The following is a 20,077-nucleotide window of genomic DNA, read 5'->3' on the forward strand; positions in this document are numbered from 1 at the left end:
CGCCAGTGACGTGGCAGCTGAAGTTCCCACAATTTTCTTTTCCACCATAGTTATTGGCCAGCCCTTGTAAATCTATCATCCTTGGTATTTGGTAGAAGCTTTTATGGGAGAGATGGGCAAAAAATCCTTCGCCTAGTACTGGTGAAATGGCTGCAATCATCTAAGATATGTTTTACTGATGTGCCAGATGACCTACAAAAACAGTCGGATGAATCTCCAGAGTGTAATAGGTAATCGTGAATGATCTGCGTGTGATCTAGATGACTTCAAGAGCGTCAAACTACGGAGTCGGTTTCTTATCAACTCTTTTTGCAACAACGAACTCATTGCCTTTACCAAATAAATTCAATTTTATTTGCTTGTTTGATAAGCAAATCTCGAAAGTAAGTTACTAAACCACAGTTGTTGAGGAAATTTCGTACGGCATCGATGACAGATTAGCTGTCGGTATGTAAATGCAAAATTTACTTTTATTTTGGAAGTTATTAAAGCGGTTTGATAGACGAGTATAGCAAAGATTTCACTAGTAATAGGTCTATTTATAAGTTCGTGCGGTTTTACAACAGATGGCGTAACTTGATTATTATTCCATCGATCCACATTTCCAAACATTCATTGGAGAGCTACTGTCGTAAGGCACAAACGTCAGTATAAGTTTTTTATTTGAAGCGTAAACAACAATATTTTTACCACACTTGAAAATGTCGAATTTCGTGCCAAATAATGTGTTTTTGCGGGGAATTCTTCTTCATTATTTTAATATGAAGAAAAAAGCAGCCGAAAGTCATCGTATCTTGGTGGAAGTTTATGGTGAGCATGCTCTATCTGAGCGAACGTGCCAGAAGTGGTTTACACGCTTTAAAAGTGGTGATTTTGGCTTGGAAGACGAAGAACGCGAGGGTGCGCCGCCAAAGTTCATGGATACCGAATTGGAGGAATTGCTCGATCAAGATCCGGCTCAAACGCAAGAAGAGGTTGCAAAAACTTTGGGAGTTGATCAATCAACCATTTCCAAACGTTTAAAAGCCATGGGAATGATCCGAAAGGTAGGCCATTGGGTGCCGTATGAATTGAAGCCAAGAGACGTTGAACGCCGTTTTATGGCATGCGAACAACTGCTTCAACGGCACAAAAGAAAGGGTTTTTTGCATCGAATTGTGACTGGCGATGAAAAGTGGGTCCATTACGACAATCCAAAACGTCGGGCAACGTATGGATACCCTGGCCATGATTCAACATCGACGTCGGCGCAGAATATTCATGGCCTGAAGGTTATGCTGTGTATCTGGTGGGACCAGCTGGGTGTTGTGTATTATGAGCTACTGAAACCGAATGAAACGATTACGGGGGATGTCTACCGACGACAATTGATGCGTTTGAGCCGAGCACTGCGAGAAAAACGGCCGCAATACGCCGATAGACACGACAAAGTTATTTTGCAACATGACAATGCTCGGCCACATGTTGCACAAGTGGTCAAAACATACTTAGAAACGCTCAAATGGGATGTCCTACCCCACCCGCTGTATAGTCCAGACCTTGCGCCATCCGATTACTATCTCTTCCGATCGATGCAACATGGCCTGGCTGACCAGCACTTCCGTAATTACGATGAAGTCAAAAAATGGATCGATTCGGGGATTGCGGCAAAACCGACCGAATTTTTCACAAAGGGAATCCGTGAATTGCCAGAAAGATGGGAAAAAGTAGTAGTAAGCGATGGACAATATTTTGAATATTAAATTTGTAACCATTTTACGTCAATAAAGTTTCAAATTTCGAAAAAAACCGCACGAACTTATTCATAGTCCTTAAATATTAAGCAGTGATTATGAAGCGAACCTCAGAGAAAAGTTTGTTTTTGAGCCACCCCACGGCAGATATCATACTTACTACGAGTTTGACGAGTTGTTGTTGTTGAAGTGGTTGAATATTTCTACTGAAATAATCCTAATTAGCGACCCGCACCGTTTTACTATCACTGTCCTCGAGTGATGATGTCTTGTTTTTTTCTTTTTTTTTAGCTTCTATGTCAGATCCATTTTGTGAGATCCAAGTAAAGCAGCAAACTCTTTTTCTCGATGCCTGAGATCTCATTAATTTACTGTAAGAAAGGCTTACCGAAAGAGCGAAGTCATACCCTAGCTAGCCCTGGATATTCACATAAGTAGTGGAAAAGACTTTCATTCGCTCCTTCCGCTTGACAGCTTCTGCAGATCGGATTGAAGAGGAGGTTGAGTCTGGCTGCATAATCCTCTACCCTTAAATGGTTGCAGTGATGCGCAAAATATTTGGTCGAGAGCATCCTAACAGGTAATTCGTCCTTTGGATTTTGTACGAAGGCCATGTGTTTTTTGTTGTAATAATATACATATATATTAGTTAATTGCTTTCACCTTCTTTCGGCTAAAGCATGATAGTGTAAAGCAATATATACTTTTATTGTGTTGAATGGGGTGGAGACTGCCACCGCCTCTGCTATGTCTAGTGTCGAACATTTTTTTGCTAGTTCATCCGCTATCTCATTACCCTGTATGTTCCTATGACCGAGAACCCATATCAGAGTAATTTCAAGTCAATCACTAAGCAATTCTAGTTCCTCTCTACAGTGTTAGGCTAGTTTGGATGAAATGGAGTTGGAGGATAAGGCCATGATAGCTGTTTGACTGTCTGAAAAGATAGCTACTCTTGCACCAACTTGTAGAGTTGAAGTGATTTGCATGCTTCTCTGATCGCCAATAGTTCTGCCTGGAACACCCAGGAGGTCGAATTGACTGAGATAGGTTGAGCGGCTCCGAATGAAAGCCAGCTCCAACACCACAGTTATCTTAGAACCGTGAGTGTAAATTTCGATATCGTATCTTCTAATCACCTTCCCTTTGCCCCATTCGGCTCTCGGTGGAAAATGTACCGTAAAGTCTTTCTTGAAGTTAAGGTCGAGGACTGTGTAGTCTGATCTGTTTCTGAGCAACTAGGGACCCTGTAGGAGATTCTTGCTGTTTGACGAGTAGGTTTAAAATGGATATTCATTTTTTCGGCTAAGACAACCACATGGCATGACGCCGACAGCCTCTTTGGAAAACTTTTTCTATTTGCTACATTGAGTGTGTTTTTTATAAAGGTAAAATTTTTACAGGATAAAGCTTTGATATAAAATCAGCCCTCATATATTCCCCTCGCTCAGTTAGACTTGGGAGTCGTTCACTAAAAATGTTGCAACCAGAAGTAGTGGGGAATGCAAGTAGGCTTTTTCGCAGAGCAGCATAAGATGGAGCACGTAGAAGAATGAATAAAACTTGTCCAAATATTAGCTTTAATGAAATGCAAAAATTAATATCAACATTTCAAATCCGAGTTCATGTGAATGTACAAAATACTAAACATTTCTGTTTGCATTTCTATAACCGCACTCTTCCTTATTTACTTGGACAATTTTACTAATTTGAAAGGCAGTGCTAACATTAAAGTGATTTATTTCATTATTCACACAAGCACAAATTAATTTATTCTACTGAAAATTTTATGCAATTTTACGGCATTTAATTGGCTAGATAACTATTTGCAAAAGCAGAACACTTTTACATACATACAAACATGTAGTTACACTAGTAAGCTCAGGTGAATAGCAAATATTTACTTTTCATTTTGAATAAAAAAAGGCAAACACAAACAGCAAACATAATTAAGCATTTTTCTTCTGAAGAGTTGAGTTTCATATTTTACTATAATATTTTCATAAAATATTAAATATGTGAAACTAAAAATTGAGCTCATGGCAAGGCATTAATCAATTGAAGCTAGCTACAGGATCCGGCACTCGAAGTGTAACCAATTAAAAAGGCCATAAATTTAGTTTGGAAAATTACTCTTATTCAATTCAAAGTAAAAAGTGTGTGAAAATAATACAAAATTAAATAAATTGATTTCCTTTGCTCGATATAACCACTTTTTGCCTTGACTATGGCATTGAGATGGTCCAGAAACGAATTCCAAAGTGCCCGACTGTAACTTACGGGTATTTTGTCCCACTCGGAGGCATTGGTGAATCTCTTAGTTTGGACCTGGCTCTACAATATGGACGGGATTATAAGATACGCGTCTGGTGAATTTGAGAGCCATTGTGTGGACGTTATAAAGTTCGGAATGTTGGTTTTTAGCCATTCTTGGATCACTCGAGCTTTATGAGATGGTGCCGAGTCCTGTTGAAGCGTGCATGAAACGTACGCCACCGAAATATTTATCTGCCCATGGCTTCAAAGCAACATCCCCATAATATTGGGTTGGCAACTAAGTAATTGCGGATTTCACTCATAGATGGCTTCAGTTGAATTTTTAGGTTTACAGACGTAGTACGAATGTTAAACACATTTTATTATTTGATAGTTGGCAATTCAGTTTTCGCTTCGCGTTCGTTGAAAAGTGGGAAATCGAAAGGAAACTTTTCGTCATATTTTGCTTTTTTATTTCCGCAAGCTCATAAAAAGTTATGTGCTGTTTATGGTGACGAAGCCTTAAGAGGGTATTGTAGTCTAGACGCCTTCATTTTTAAAACTAAAAAACATTTTTTTATGGTTTTTATTAATAATATAAAAAAAATTAACAAAACAAAAATTAAAAAATCGTGGAATTAGAGGCCGGCGGAGTGGAGGCTACATAAAAACGGTGCTCCATGGTTGACATGATTTCAACCCTTGTAGTGATCTAAAACAAACAAAAAAATTCTTCTTTAGTTAGGATGTCGCTATCGGATTATGCCCGATCAAAGAAACAAAAAACAATTCTCAAAATGGCGTCAACTTGAAAAAAAAATTGTTACCCTCTTTTTTTTAACTTTTAAATTTTTTTTTAAATATTTCAAATTAAATTTTTCAAAATCCGAGGCAGGCGCGATAGACAAATGTATAAAAAAAAATCGTATCAAACTTCAAAGCGATAGGTCAAATATAACTTGAGATATCATGACGACCATCTCAAAAAAAGTAGTTTTGAGAAAATCGCGTTTGAAGTTTGTGCAACAATTCCAATAGAATAACTTAGATAATAATATTTACTACTCACTCTGGATTAATCGGCGATATATGTCCAGGTATATATTAAAGAAGTATAAAGTATATATATGTATATGTTTATGTATAGAACAAATAAAGGTTGTGAGGGATACGAAAGATTTTCTGGAAAGAACGAGACCTGAAGTCGTCCGGTGACATCTGCCGTTCATTGTGCGACGCGCTCCACTCGGCCGGCTTAGACGCCACGTCACAAATTTTGCTGTATCTCCGAAAAAAATTAGAATTTTGAAAAATCCGTTGAAGGGCACATTTTTTAAGGTCTACACTTTGCAAAAAAAAACCGAAGTTTTCAAATTTCTAGACCAGAATACCCCCTTAAAAGAACGGCAGTGTCAAAATAGGTTTGCCAAATTTCGTTCTGCTGATTTTTCACTCAAAGATGAAAAACACTCTGGTCGTCCAGTTGAAGTTGATGACGCCCTAATCAAAGCAATAATCGATTCGGATCGTCACAGTACAACCCGCAAGATTGCAGAGAAGCTTCATATATCACATACATGCGTTGAATATCACTTAAAACAACTTGGCTATGCTCAAAAATTCGACACATGCGTTCCTCAAGAACTGAAAGAAACGCATTTAACGCAACCAATAAATAGCTGCGATTTGCTAAAGAAACGTAATGAAAATGATCCATTTTTGAAACGACTGATAACTGGCAATGAAAAATGGGTGGTTTACAGCAATATCAAGCGGAAAAGATCGTGGAGCACGCCAGGTGAACCAACTCAAACAACTTCAAAACAAGGTTTTGTTATCAGTTTGTTGGGATTACAAAGGAATTGTCTACTTTGAACTCTTACCACCCAACCGAACGATCAATTCTGATGTCTACATTGAACAACTAATGAAATTAAACAATGCAGTGGAAGAAAAGCGGCCCGAATTGACAAATCGAAAAGGTATTGTATTCCATCATGACAATGCAAGGCCACACTCATCTTTGGCCACTTGGCAAAAAATATTGGAGCTTGTAGTCCTGATCTTGCACCATCTGATTACTTTTTGTTTCGATCTCTACAAAGCTCCTTGAATGGTAAAAATTTCAATAATGATGATGATGCCAAATCGTACATGATTCAATTTTTTGCTAATAAAAATCAAAAGTTTTATGAACGTGGGATTATGATGCTGCCTGAAAGATGGCAAAAGGTCATTGATCAAAATGGGCAATACATTACAGAATAAAGTTATTTAGTTCCATGAAAAAATTTACTTTGATTTGCTAAAACAATTCCGCAATTACTTAGTTGCCAACCCAATATTTCGCATTTACCTTGACGCCAGACTTTATGAAAACGATTGGAGAGCGCACATCTGCGGTTACAGCGGCCCAAACCATTACCTGTGGCGGGTGCTGGCTTCTGGTGGCCAATCGATGACTCACATTCTCGTATGAACGGTTGGTCATATAAACCCTATCGTTTTGGGAGTGTAGGAATTGCTTAATTTGAATTTTTTTTTCGTTAGAAAACACAATGTTCGGAAATTGACCGCTTTCGGCCAAGCGAAGCAACTCCATTGCTCTCTCAAGTCTGACTGCTGCTTTAGTGTGAGATCATGCGCCTTTTGGATCTAGAAAAGCTTGATTTTGAGATCATTTTTCAGTATGCGGCAGTCAGATATTTTCAGTTCTTTCGCCATTTGATTGGCTCTTTCTCGGGGATTTCGCTCAAGTCGCTTCTTCACTTTTTGAACCATTTCACGAGACGTTGCAGTCTTTTGATGACCACCTCCATGATGTTTCGCGATGCGAAATAGACATAGTGCAGCGAATAAAGATTCAGCGGTTTCGTTAGCTGGGTCATTCCGTCACCGAAAGGATACAAACGCTCCGGGTCTGAAAGTATTCGATGCGCTACCAGCTAGTGGTATCAGAGAAAGAGGAATAGTGGTATCACAGATGGAGAAGGACTTGGCTTCACTTGATGTGTCCAACTGACGCCGGCTAGCACACAAAAAGAAATGGCTGGCGCACTTTGTTTAGCTCAGCCAATATCACGTAAGTGAGAAGAAGAAGGAAACTATTATAAAAACAATATTATTTGGCATTGTCAAACACGACTTTTTTGAGGCCTTAGAGCTCGAATTAATATTGTTTTCAGAATGCAAGATATAATTTCTGTATAAGCACTTCAAACAGTCAAATTCCTTTAAATGGCACTGAAATTTAGAATAATTCACTGAGGCCTTTTATACAGTTGACAAAATTTTTCAGACTCTTTAGGTGCAGTAGCCGTTCGCCAAGGTGTCTTAACTACTTTCTTATAATAAATAGGAATGTGCTTGAAGCAGAACTCAAGAACCTTGGTTTTAAAGTAATGAGTGCGTGACTACCATTCGAAATTCACAGAGAGAACGTAGGTTCGAATCTCAGTGAAACACCAAAATTAAGAAAAACATTTTTCTAATAGCGGTCGCCCCTCGGCAGGCAATGGCAAACCTCCGAGTGTATTTCTGCCGTGAAAAAGCTCCTCATAAAAATATCTGCCGTTCGGAGTCGGTTTAAAACTGTAGGTCCCGTCATTTGTGGAACAACACAAAGAGGAGGAGGAGCTAGGCCAAACACCTAAAAAGGGTGTATGCGCCAATTATATATACATATAATAATGTCATGGAAGGCATCACCCCAGTCAATACTTAATAGAATTTCGTTAAAAATTGAAAAATCACAGCCGTTGTACAGGTAGTTGAATTTGATTTTAGGCTCGTCGGAAGCCGCAGAAAATTCATAAGAAGAGGAAGAAGAACCTCGTGTTTGTCAGTTAAAGAGGTGGGTGCAATACCTAACAACAAAATCTATTTGACACTATAGGAAATAAACTCTAAATCTATAACTCTGCTGAGGCTAATAGCATTAATTTGGAGTAAATTAATAACTAAAAATACTATCAATAACGTGAATTTCCTTCTTGATTATGTATTGTACAATTTTTTTTAGGAAACAGACATTCAAACATAAAAAGGCATTATAATCCCGATATCACCCCCAGCGACTCTTTTTGAAGTGAAACTTCTTTAGGCGCGTCGGGGGCCCCAAGGCAGATTGAAAATAGGCGAGTGAAACGGTAAGTTCGGAGCGTTACCGAAATCTGTCAAATGGGCGGGGCCAAGCAGCAGCTGCTCCTTCCCACTCTCACCTATTCTGAAATGTATATAGCACACAAGTAAGCATTGAAGTAGACTGGCGACATGCAGGCAACCGACAATCGACAACCGACAACGGGTATTATAGATAGCCATAGCCCGTGCAAATGAGTGCTGTGTGTGAGTATCAGATAAAGCGCCGATTGAATGTGTGTAAGCGGGAAAGCAATAAGAAACTGCTGTGAAGTAAATAGATGGTAGGTATGGAGGAGACGAAGCGATACAATGAGTGCGTTTGCCAAACGAGTGACGATAGTTGAAGTAAAAGGTTGTAAAATGGCATTTCAACCGTTTCGGTGATCAAAGCAAATTGATTAACGCGCCAAAAGTAGGCAAAAAATACCATTGGAAGTGCAAAGAAATGTCAGCGTCAAGTGCAACACTGCACCCAAGTGTCAAATTTGAAGCTAATAAGGACAAAAATAAATAGTACAAATTTATGTGGAGTGATATAGAAAAAAAAATATGAAAACCTGAATTTAACACGAGAGAGGGGGGAGAGATCTAAACCGGGGCTCCCATGCATGGAACAACCAACTTAGAAGTTTCACTTCTACCGTGCGTGAGTCTGACAGACCCTAGTTTTTTTTATTCCCCAAAAAGAAGTCGGACTAAAAGTTTATAAAATCTGTTTCTCTGGCCTCTGGCAATTTAAATTTATTTCTATTTCTTTTTTTTTACTTTTCTAAGTTATACTTTACAATTTATATGCAAAATTTATTCATTTGGAAAAATGAAATTATTTGTGAAATTGTTCAAGCGAAACAGTTTAGCTATTCATAGCTAAACCAGCGAAAATTGAAAAACTCACCATCATAACTAAAAGTGCAGTAGTCGCGCGAGCCACGTCATTTACATAAATGTGAACGTAACAAATAGAGTTAGACTGCGAAATAAAAAACAGAAATAAAAAATAGAAATAGATGAAAAAAGTGAAAATGTGAAAATGCAAAACAAGAAGAAATTGATTGACAGTCTCCCGTTCCATTCCATACTTTTCAGTGGCTTTTTTGAGTTTAAAGATTATGTACAATAACACATCCCATTTATTTCTCTGCTGTGGCTGACAGATTTTCACATTCCAATGATACATTTTTTTAATTTCAATCTTCTTTATGTATATTATAAATTCTTCTTTTATAAATTTACTGCAAAAACTCTAGTACAGTGGCGGAAGAAACATTTTCTATTGCAGAATATTTGTATGGTATACTATATTATTTATAAGTTCGATGGACAGATTATAAATTTTGGACATGAAATTTAAACATATTAAAGGACCTGTGGCTGTGATTAGAAAACTGGGCCTGACCATCAGCTGACTGATGCAGAAAACAAATTCTGCAAAAGGTGGCTGATGCGTCAGGTGCTGAAGCCAACCCGAAGGGTTGTGAGACAAAGGATGGCACCATAAGGGTGACGTGCGCGTCTCTGGCCAACTTCATGTGGATCAGGACCGCTGTCAATAACGTGGCACCCATGGGAATCACTCTCTTCGCGGTCTACAACAAGAAGAGCGTATCCCTCAGCAAGGCCATCTGCTGGATTCCGGATCCCGACCTGTCTATAGCGGATGTGCTGTGTGCCTGCGTGCCCAGAACCTAGGCGTCAAGACAAGGCTTTGGCGAGTCCTCTCACCCACCAAGCGTAACAAGCGGGAAGAAAGGGCTTCTCTTGTGGTGTGAATGGATGAGGCCAGTTTTTATGTCATGGGCTCTCGGTACAGGAACCATCTGAGTGTCTTCTTTGTGACTGTCACCTTCCATGTCTATCCTAAATGAGTGGTCTTCACATGGACAATGGACACAGATATAGACCGTTCTATTGGACCGATTTTGATGAAATAAAATTTAAATCACGTGGAATTGATGTCGTTTTTGTGTGAACTACGGTCATTTGGAAAAAATTAGTATTTGCTCGGCCTTTTAATGTAAAAGAACAAGGACATCAAACGGTTTTTCCTCTTTCAACGTCCGCCATTTTGTCAAATTTTATTTCTTTTAAAGATCGTAGTTCTCACGATAATGACATTCATACTGAACAAGAACAGTTTTGTCTTTTTGTTTTCAGACACCTGTGAGTCCCGGAATCCGTGTCGCTAGCGACATACCTCTTTTTGGAAGACCGTATTTTGAAGCCTAACAACTTTTTAAACGAACCTCACTTGGCCAAAAAACATTTTAATTTTTTAACAATAGATCTGAAAATAAAATGTTGAAAACAAAAATAAAAAATCTTTTTTCGTTTCTGTTTTACATGCTTTTAAAGAAACACCCAAAAAACACCATCCCAAATGAGGCGATAGGGCCTTAATTCAAATTAATTTTTGTAACAGCCAAATTGATGTCCACACAAATCGGTCCTCCTTAATACGACGGAGTGTGAGTTTCTGTGGTTGATCCCGAACTGTGACGATATAACGATGATGATGATCACTACAAGGCTGGTATGCGGAATTCGTCAAAATTAAAGCAGCCACCTCTGAAGTGACACCAACAATTTTTATTACAACACGAGTAAAATTTTTTTTTTTGTGAAATTGCTGGACTGGGAAGTTATGTTAATCGACACATTTCAGTTTTCAGACATTAATCTGTATAAAGATTAGTGGCTCCCGTTTATATAGAAGCGTTACGCCGATAATAATTTCTTTAGGCCTAAATCTACTACACTAATAATTTTATTGAAATCATTTATTGATAGCATCATTATTTCTTAGGTTAAGGAAATATTTTTGATATTCTGTTACTTCCACTAACCAATTCATTCACCCATCCATTTTCTTTTTATCTCGTTTTTGTGTTGATTTGCTGCTTCTGCTGCTAATGCTCCGGTGACTAAATCATATGAACAGGTATGCATTGTACAAAAACGTGACAGTGGCATACTTTATGCCATGAAATATGTCAGCCGTTCGGCGTGCGAGTCACGAGGGGCGCTGGGTGGCGTTATCAAAGAAGTAGAACTGCTTGCATCACTGGAACATCCATTTCTGGTGAATTTGTGGTTTTCATTTCAAGGTGAGTATATGAATGTAAGCAGTAAAATAAATGCTATAAATATGTAAGAATGTAACCATTTGCAAGCACTGCATACTAAATTGGCATACATACCTACATATGTACGTGGGTAATTTATTTTTGTCCTTTCCATTTTCAGCACGTGGGTAGAAGCCGTAACCTCTACTAGTCCGTCTTAATACATACAAATATATATATGTATATCTATAAATGAGTGTATTGCTTGTATTACATTAGGATAGGGGGTATATATAAGTTTATATATCTTCTTCTTCTTGATTGGCGCGACGACCGCTTAAGCGATTTTGGCCGAAAATTTTACAAACTTGCCGTTTCTTTCTCGTGCTAACCGGCGCCAATTGAACACAGCAAGTAAAACCAAGTCCTTCTCCACCGGATCTCTCCAACGCAGAGAAGGTCTTCCATTTCCTCTGCTACCACCAGCTGGTAGCGCATCGAATACTTTCAGAGCCGGAGCGCTTGTCTTCATTCCGACCGACATGATCCAATCCACACTCAATCAATGGCAAAACAAGCTTGAGTCGCATGGGGTAAAAATAAGCAGGAAAGAGACAGAGGTTATGCTCTGCGAGTTTTCCACGAACTCAACAAAAACAAACTTAACGACAAATTAGTTGGACGGCAACTCACTCAATGAGGTCCCCATGTTTAAATATTAAGGCTCCGTTATAACAAATACTGGAGAAGTTAATGAAGACGTGCAGTATGGGGTTAGCTGGGCATGGTTAAAGAGGAAAACTCTAACCGGGGTGCCATGTGACAAAAGAATGCCACTTCACCTAAGCGACGAAATACTTGTATATAAAAGAGCGATGCCTCTCACTTTGTTATACGGAGCTGAACGCTGGGTTATAAAAAAGACACACGAAAGAAAACTTCAAACGGCAAAAATGAAAATGGTGAGATGGGCAGTCGCGAACACAATGCTGGACAAAGTGCCTAATTGATTCATTCGTGGAAGTTTTAGAATCATGCGGATTGATAAAAAAATATAGGGTTTTTCAATAGGTGCGCTTCAACTTTTTTCCGATAGGGAGGGCGAACGACGCAATGTTTTTTATTTTTCGCTTGTCATTTGTAAACTTCATTAGTATACATTTCATAATGGAACGCTACACACTTGAGCAACGATTGCAAATCGTGCAAATTTTTTTATGAAAATAATCGCTCGGTTGCTGCTACTTTAAGAGCATTACGGCCATTTTACGGTCCATTTAACAAGCCGTCCCGTTTTGGGGTTATGTGAAGTCATTGGTCTACAGTAACAAGCCGGCGACGATTTGTGAGCTCAGAGCCAATATTGAACGCGAAATTGCTGGAATTTCGGCCGATTTATGCAAAAGAGTGGTCGAAAATTGGGTTCAACGATTGGACTTCGTAAAACGTGCACGCGGTGGTCATGCAAAAGAAATCGAATTTCATACTTTAATGTATATGTTCAAACTCGATAATAAAAAAAAAAATTAGTTAAAAAAGTCAAACCGTTTGTGTTTTATTCAAAAAAGTTCAAAAGTTGAAGCGCTCTTACTGAAAAACCCTATACGAGAAAGTCGTCTTCGAGAGCCATGTCCACAGGAACCCTCATCAGATATTATTACAAACGTGTTAAACAATACCGCGGCACTGAAGAAGCCAGATTAAACTCCTACTTATTCAGAATTGACCCCGACATACCAAGCTTATGTCCGGCATGTGAAGGCACCCCGCACGACACTAACCACCTTTTCACATGCCCTTTAAAACCCACTCATCTAACACCCCTCTCCGTCTGCACCCAACCTGTCGAAACAGCATGTTTCCTGGGTCTACCTTTAGATGAGCCTGACGAAGACGACTGATGATACACTCTACACTGACGGGGCTTCTCTTAGCGCTACAACAGCAACAACAACAACCACAACACATATGGACGAAGCAAATAGAAAGTAATATGAAACGTGCGAACTTAAGGGGTTATATACCTTGTGTTTTTCAAAAAAATCAAAATAAATTTTATTTCTTTATCGTAAAGTACAATCCCTTGAGAACATTTTCCAAAAATTTCATAGAGATCTGAGCAATAGATCGAAAGTTACAGCGTTTTAAATTGTGCGTCGTCACGTCCTGAGCGTACGGCCTCATGCGGCGCTTGAAACTTTAAACGCGATTATCTCAAAAACGTGTATTTCCAAAAATGCTTTTGCGGTGGACGCGATTGCAAAAAAAGTATTCAACCGATTTTTATAATTTTTTTTTTAAATTGTTCGTAATTGATGTCGCCTCTTAGTGAACGATCAACTTTTTATGTATAAATTTTTATTTTGCAGATATGAATTTTTTAATGCCAATTTTAGGACTGTAGAAGTGGAGTTTTTTAAAAACATGTTCCTATTTTCACAAAAATCAAAATATTTAATATATTGATCGTTCACTAAGAAGATATAACCCTATACTAATGAAATCTTTTCGATTTTTTGATTTCAGTTGACTTGGTGGACTTGAATCGCGTCCACCGCAAGCCTCTTCCAAAAAAAGGGTCTTGGAGGAAAACGCCATAACTCCGCCATTTTTAAATATTTTTACACAAACAAAGCCTTTTTTTTTCTTTAAACATTGTAATATCCAATAATAAAAACTTTTATACAATAAAATTATTGCTACATATCTTTAAAAAAAACCCAACTTTCGCTAATTTCACCGGACCACAAGGTATATAACCCCTTAAGTACCGAGACGAGCTGGGATCGAATAATCTGGAGATTATGTACTTGGAGAGCTGACCGCAAGTGAAATGGGATAAAAGCAAGGAAGAAGAAGGAGGATTATATGACCTAGCCAAGGAGTCACTGAATCCTTATTTCATGCACTATGTCTATGTCGCCATAAAACTCATACAACTCATTGTTCCATCATGCAAAAGTGCGAATGCAGAATCTTTCTCTTGAACATTTCAAGGGACACTTCATTGAAAGTTGGCATCGTCCAAGCCTCTGCGCCATACAATGATGAGAGACTTGCAAAGTGTCAGTTTTGTTCGCCATGAGAGGGTTTGACTACTAAGTCCACAGGATAATTTCTGGGAAAGAGGAATTCTCCGTCGGTTTAAAGTTTAAAATAAATGGCTTACATCATTGGCATATGCTTTGAATGCGTCAATAATATCTTGTACGTCAATAACATCTTGTGATGGACACCTTCTTCATCGCCCCGTCCCAAAAACAAACAAAAAAATGTGAGCCGTCATGGGACGCCTGGCAAATGTAAAACATCGTGTGTGTACAAGTAATATACATAAAAGATAATATTATTACAGGAATTAAATATAGCCTAATGAAAAAATGAAGTATTACGAATTTCTTACAGAAAATGGTAACTTTATTTAATAAACATTTATTTACATGTGATATAAAATTCGATATTAATATCAAGCCACAATTTAAATATTTTCATCTGTGACTTCAGTAATAGTTATGTAGGTATATTCGATGTTTCCTCTGCTGGTATTACTGTGACGATGGGTCGATGATAACTAAAGTACGTTACAAAAGTATTGGATGAAATATTATCAAGATATCTCACAAATACAGCATCTATTGTTGTTCCATATTTGGTAGTAGATTCTCTTGGATTGTTGTTGATTTGCAATTGAAATTCTTTTTGAAGTGTGCTTTGAGTGCTGAAACTTTTTGAATTTTCAGGTGGCGCAAAATTAATCATCCAGTTTTGTATTTGAAAAATTAAATAAAATTAAAAAAAAATTAAATAAAAAAATGACTTTGAGTGATGAAATTTTTTGACGTTTCAGGTGGCGCAAAATAATTATCCAGTTTTGTATTTGAAAAATTAAATAAAATTAAAAAAATATTAAATAAAAAAATTATTTTGAGTGATAGAATTTTTGAATTTTCAGGTGGCGCAAAATTAATCATCCAGATTTGTATTTGAAAATTATTAAATAAAATTAAAAAAATAATAAATAAAGAAATTAAATTGAGTGACGACTTTTGACCTTTACGCCCGCCATTGCTTGTCTGTTTTTATACAGCAGCTCTTCACTTCACTTTTCAGTTCGAATTAATAAAGCAATAAATTTGGCATTGCAAAATAGTTCCACTTGGTTTAAATAATTGAGTAATAAAACTTCTTTCTGCTGTGGATCTGCTTTCTGTGACCTTTTGATATTTTTCAACTCAAACACTGACCTTCGTCATTTCTTCGCACAGAGAGCGCGCCTCAAAGGTGCCCACTCTAGCCAGCCTTCCAGTTTCCCATGAATTCCATGTAATCAAATTCCTATTATCTATACAGCAAATTACCGAACACATTCAAAAACACATAACGCACCAACATTTACTAAGCACTCACGAGCATCCAACTTGCCGCTCTTTAGCAACTCTACATTTGTCTCTCTAACATGGTACACATACTAACACACTTTAAACCACATCATTTGTGAGTTGTTCCTTTGAAATTGGCTTAGCACTTCTCATACTACTACACATAAATACTACTACATACGGCAAGCGTCGCCACGCCAACGATTCGGTTTACAAGTGAGCCAATAGATGTTTCACATCAAAACGGCGCTGTCACATTAGTCCTTGAAAACAGCGGCCAAATTGAAGTAATTGCGCTGAATTGTTCAGATGTGGCTCTCAGCGACTATTTTTTTGGTCAAACATAAAAAAATTCCGACCTTGAGTTCCCAAAACAGAAAAACGAAAGACAGATTTTTTCAGGGGAAAAATTTACGTCGAGTACTGAGATTATCGCAGAAATATAGAACTATTTTAAAGGCTTCAGCAAACCTTTGTTTGTTTTTGTTTCTTGCAAGATATCAACGCGTTGGAGCAACGTTAGATTAAGTGTTCTGAATGGAGAAGAGAATTATTTTAGAGAAAAAAATAAAAAGTTAGGGTGCTAGGTGCTCTCACCAAGCTTGGGAATAGCGGGCCGAAATTGACAGCATATGTTGACGACTTGGCTATTATCATCCCAGGTACTCAAATGTGTTCAACAATGCAGATCCAAAATGGATGAACTCTGCGGAAATTGGCAGTTCACTATTCAATGAATAACAGGACATAAAGGCATAGAAAAGAATGAGAGAGCCGATGAGCTGGCTAATGCAGACATATATTCGCTTGCCGAGAAATATATCAATAATTATCATTTCTGAAATTGAGGATGTTGATATGGGAACACTCAACCTCGTACAAAACTGCCCAAATTATGCTAAGGACTTAAAATACCAAAGCGGCAAATTTTATTTTATCACTGGCTAGGAAAGACTGCAAAATATTGGTTGGAGTACCGATGGGACACTGTCTCACCCCACATGAGCCAGCCAAAATGGGATTAGTCCAGAACGATGCGTGTAACACTTGCAATGAAGCGAATCTTAGGGGTCCTTTGAAACATCTAATTTGTCACTGCCCTGCACTTTGTAGGACTCGACAAATGTGCCTAGGATCAACATATTTTTCATGCTTAGAGGCTATTGCTTACCAAAGGATGAACGGCTTGTTAAAACTCGCGAATAAGTGCATTAAGAAGTGCATAGAATATCTAATAATTCGACTCCAAACACCTAGCACTGGCAACACAATGGACCCTAGAGGTCTAAGAGATATATTTTTACAGATCAACCAACACTACCTAACCTATGAATTTTCATTATATTTCTAATATTTATGTATGTATGTTAGCAGACATTTATTTCCTTTATTATATATTTGTTATAAAATTATGCAGAAATTCAATCACATATTCCGAAATGAATGAGTAGATTTTTATATAAAAAATATTTTATTTTTTTCTTTAATATCTCCTGCCTGCAACATTGATCAATACAGATGAGGAGGATTTATTTATGGTTTGCGATTTGCTGACTGGCGGTGATTTAAGGTATCACCTACAAAATCGGGTTAGTGCAAATAGACTCTTACAGACTCATACATACATACGTACTCTCTAAGCTGTTCTCAAGTATTGGATTGTTTTTGTGCAATAAACGCACATACACACGTACGTACACTCTGCCTTGAATGCAATAAAGTGCAGAATTGGAATTGGCAGCCATAAATTTTACACTGCATGCATGAACATAAAAAATTTCCTCTTTCATCACTTTTATTCGATGAGTCTTACAATATTTTTATTTGTTTCTTTCCAGTTGGAATTCAGCGAGAAAAGTGTTGCCTTATTAGTGTGTGAGTTAGGAAGTGCTTTAGAGTATTTGCAGAAGCAAAGAGTGGTGCATAGGTGGGTAGATTTTATAAATGTATGAGATATTTGATGATCTTGGCAATCAAAATGAAAATGCAAATATTCCATTTCTTCTCTTTTATATGTATATTCTTTACAGGGATATAAAGCCAGACAACATTCTTTTGGATGGTGCTGGTGAGTAGAAGTAATTGGAAAAGTATCCATAAATTTTATTCAGTGATGTTATTCAGTGTACGGTTGCGTTGTGGTAAAAATAAATAATAAATTTCAATTAAAAAACAATGATAACATTTAATATTTATTTTGAATAATATTTGCAAAAGACTCAAATAAACATGGTAGCACTGGAAAAGAGATGATCGTGCTCTGTCAACACCTTTAGGGGTCTTTTTCTTCTCAATTTTGTTGATAGAATACCAGTTTGCGCCTTCTGAATTCGCTGTGTCGTCAGAGCCCATGAATAAACAAACAAAAGGAAGAGGAATTACTTGTTTGTTAAGGGGGAGAGTAGGCGAAGGCAATGGAAACAACCAAGGTTAGGTTAGATTGAAGCGAGTGTCCTGTGGGACACACTCAGACTCATAGCCCATTGTGATGTCGCTTGGGGAGCTTTCCCTATTTCTCCTAAAACCAGTGTATGCTTTTCAAAAAATTTAGAATATCTCCTATTTCTGTAGAACTTAGATCTACCAATTCGTTCAAAATTGCCTGCCTAGAATAGTAAATCTCCTTCTGCATAGAGCAGTACAATGGCACAGAAGGTGCAAGATTGCCTCTTCCTCTTCGTCCTCAAGGACCCATCCTTTGGGCGTGCCTACCTATTAGGCAGTGCCTCGTTATGACTGAAATCAGTGAGCTAAGACTGTATTTATTTTGGCTTAGCAGAGATCCTGTGCGCTTAGCATTGAGAGTCGGCCACAGTTGACGGGCGATTTTGCAGGTCATCTTTCGTTTGCTTTCCTTACGATTTCTTCAAGGCTAAGTAGCATACATGGGGAGCCAAAAACTGAAGGAAATCCCCAGACGCTCGGAGTATACACCTCCGCCCACCCTTCCTTCTAGCTTTGAGCCATCTGTGTATACTTGGATAGACTCGCCCTGTCTTACATCGTCCCGTTCCCACTCTTCTCTTGAAGGTAGGAGGGTCGTGAACGTTGTAATGCCAAGTGTTGGCGGGAGTGTATAGTCCACCAATCCGGGAAGCTCCGAAGTGTCAGCCAGGATTTTGCGTGACCATAGTTCTTATTTTACCGCTTACTTAGAGTGTTTAGCCTTATTGCCACACTACGCACGATATATTTTACCTACAGATCTACCGGCAGGAAGTTTAATGTCGCATATAATGCTTTCGATGGTGTGGTTGTCATCGCGCCAGTTATAAGAACAGATGGTAGTCTTTGAACTTTGCCAAGTTTTTTGATGTTCACACCTTTCTCAAAGGCATTCCACTATATTACAATACCTTTGTAGAGAATAGCCCTAACCACTGCTGTGTACAGCCCATTCTGGGTTCCAGTCCCCATTTCTTTCCAATTAGCCTTCCACAGAAGTACAACTCTATCATAGATTTGCGTACTCTATCTGCGACTGTGAGCCCCCAATTTAACTTCCTATCAAGTCAAGTCCCTTTTCTGTTACTTTAAGCCGAAACAACCAAACATAATAAATTATACGCACACTTTGATTGGGGAGGCTACGAAGTATACAAGTTGAAAAGCAAGGGTGAAGTGACACCACCTTGTGGCACTCGTTGCCTTATCCTCCTCTGTTTTGTGCTGTGGTCTTCAAAGACGTAGACGATTGTCCACCACGCAAGTAGTTAGCGGGCCAACCAACCCGACGGGCGAGTCTAATATTGAATAAGATTTAGTAGCGCATAATGACTGACAGTGTCGAACGCCTTTGACAGGTCCAATGCTGCTGAGGAAATCCTCTCGCAGGGGCAGTTTTGGTTAAGCCCGCGATTAATCTGTGTGTTGGCGGTGAGTGCTGTGGTGGTACAGTGCACTCTACGAAAACCATGTTGACGAGTAGCTGGCGTTCCCACGGCAATCGGTTCTACGTTAGCGGAATTACCCGGATTTATATCCGGTCAAGAACTGTCACTTCAGCAGCATTCCCAGTATATGTATGAGAATTTTTTATGCTGCTACAACAACAACAACGGAGCTGGAGTCTGGTGTTTCATGAAGATTGGGAGTAGTAGGGCCTCTAGTGTCTTCACTATTCTGGAAAGGGGAGTTATCAAACGATAAGACTCACTTTGGTTGGCGGGTTTTCCAAGTTTCAAAAATAGAACCACTCTCCCTGCTTTTCACTGATCAGGAATTGTGAGAGTGGCTAAGAACAGATTGAAGACCCTTGTGAGGTATCCTACTCCCAATGGACCCAAGTTTTTCAACGTCTTTTGCTTTGCTGATTAGGGTTTCTCTCCCGGGATTTCCCGTTCCCGATATCCCGGGTAATCCGCAAAAATATCTATTCCCAATTTCCCGAAAAAAAACGTAAATTCCCGGGATTATTTAACATTTATTATCATTTAAAATGAAAAATTCAAATTACTTTTTTTATTTAAAAATATTCAAAAACAAAGTAAGCTAAGCAAGCATT

At 38.3% G+C, this 20,077-nt stretch overlaps 1 protein-coding gene across 1 annotated transcript in view; it reads left to right on the forward strand.

Annotated features, from left to right (window-relative positions):
- The window catches only part of LOC128855561 (serine/threonine-protein kinase 32A), a 34,573-nt gene that overhangs the window by 10,603 nt on the left and 3,893 nt on the right, over positions 1-20,077 (forward strand). Inside the window, exons 3-6 of the mRNA XM_054090565.1 lie at positions 11,071-11,236; positions 17,092-17,162; positions 17,412-17,500; positions 17,604-17,641. Of these exons, the coding sequence (XP_053946540.1) occupies positions 11,071-11,236; positions 17,092-17,162; positions 17,412-17,500; positions 17,604-17,641 (364 nt within the window). The remainder of the gene's footprint in view (positions 1-11,070; positions 11,237-17,091; positions 17,163-17,411; positions 17,501-17,603; positions 17,642-20,077) is intronic.

The sequence above is a fragment of the Anastrepha ludens genome, chromosome 2 (assembly GCF_028408465.1).
Source record: "Anastrepha ludens isolate Willacy chromosome 2, idAnaLude1.1, whole genome shotgun sequence".
Lineage (NCBI taxonomy): Eukaryota > Metazoa > Arthropoda > Insecta > Diptera > Tephritidae > Anastrepha > Anastrepha ludens.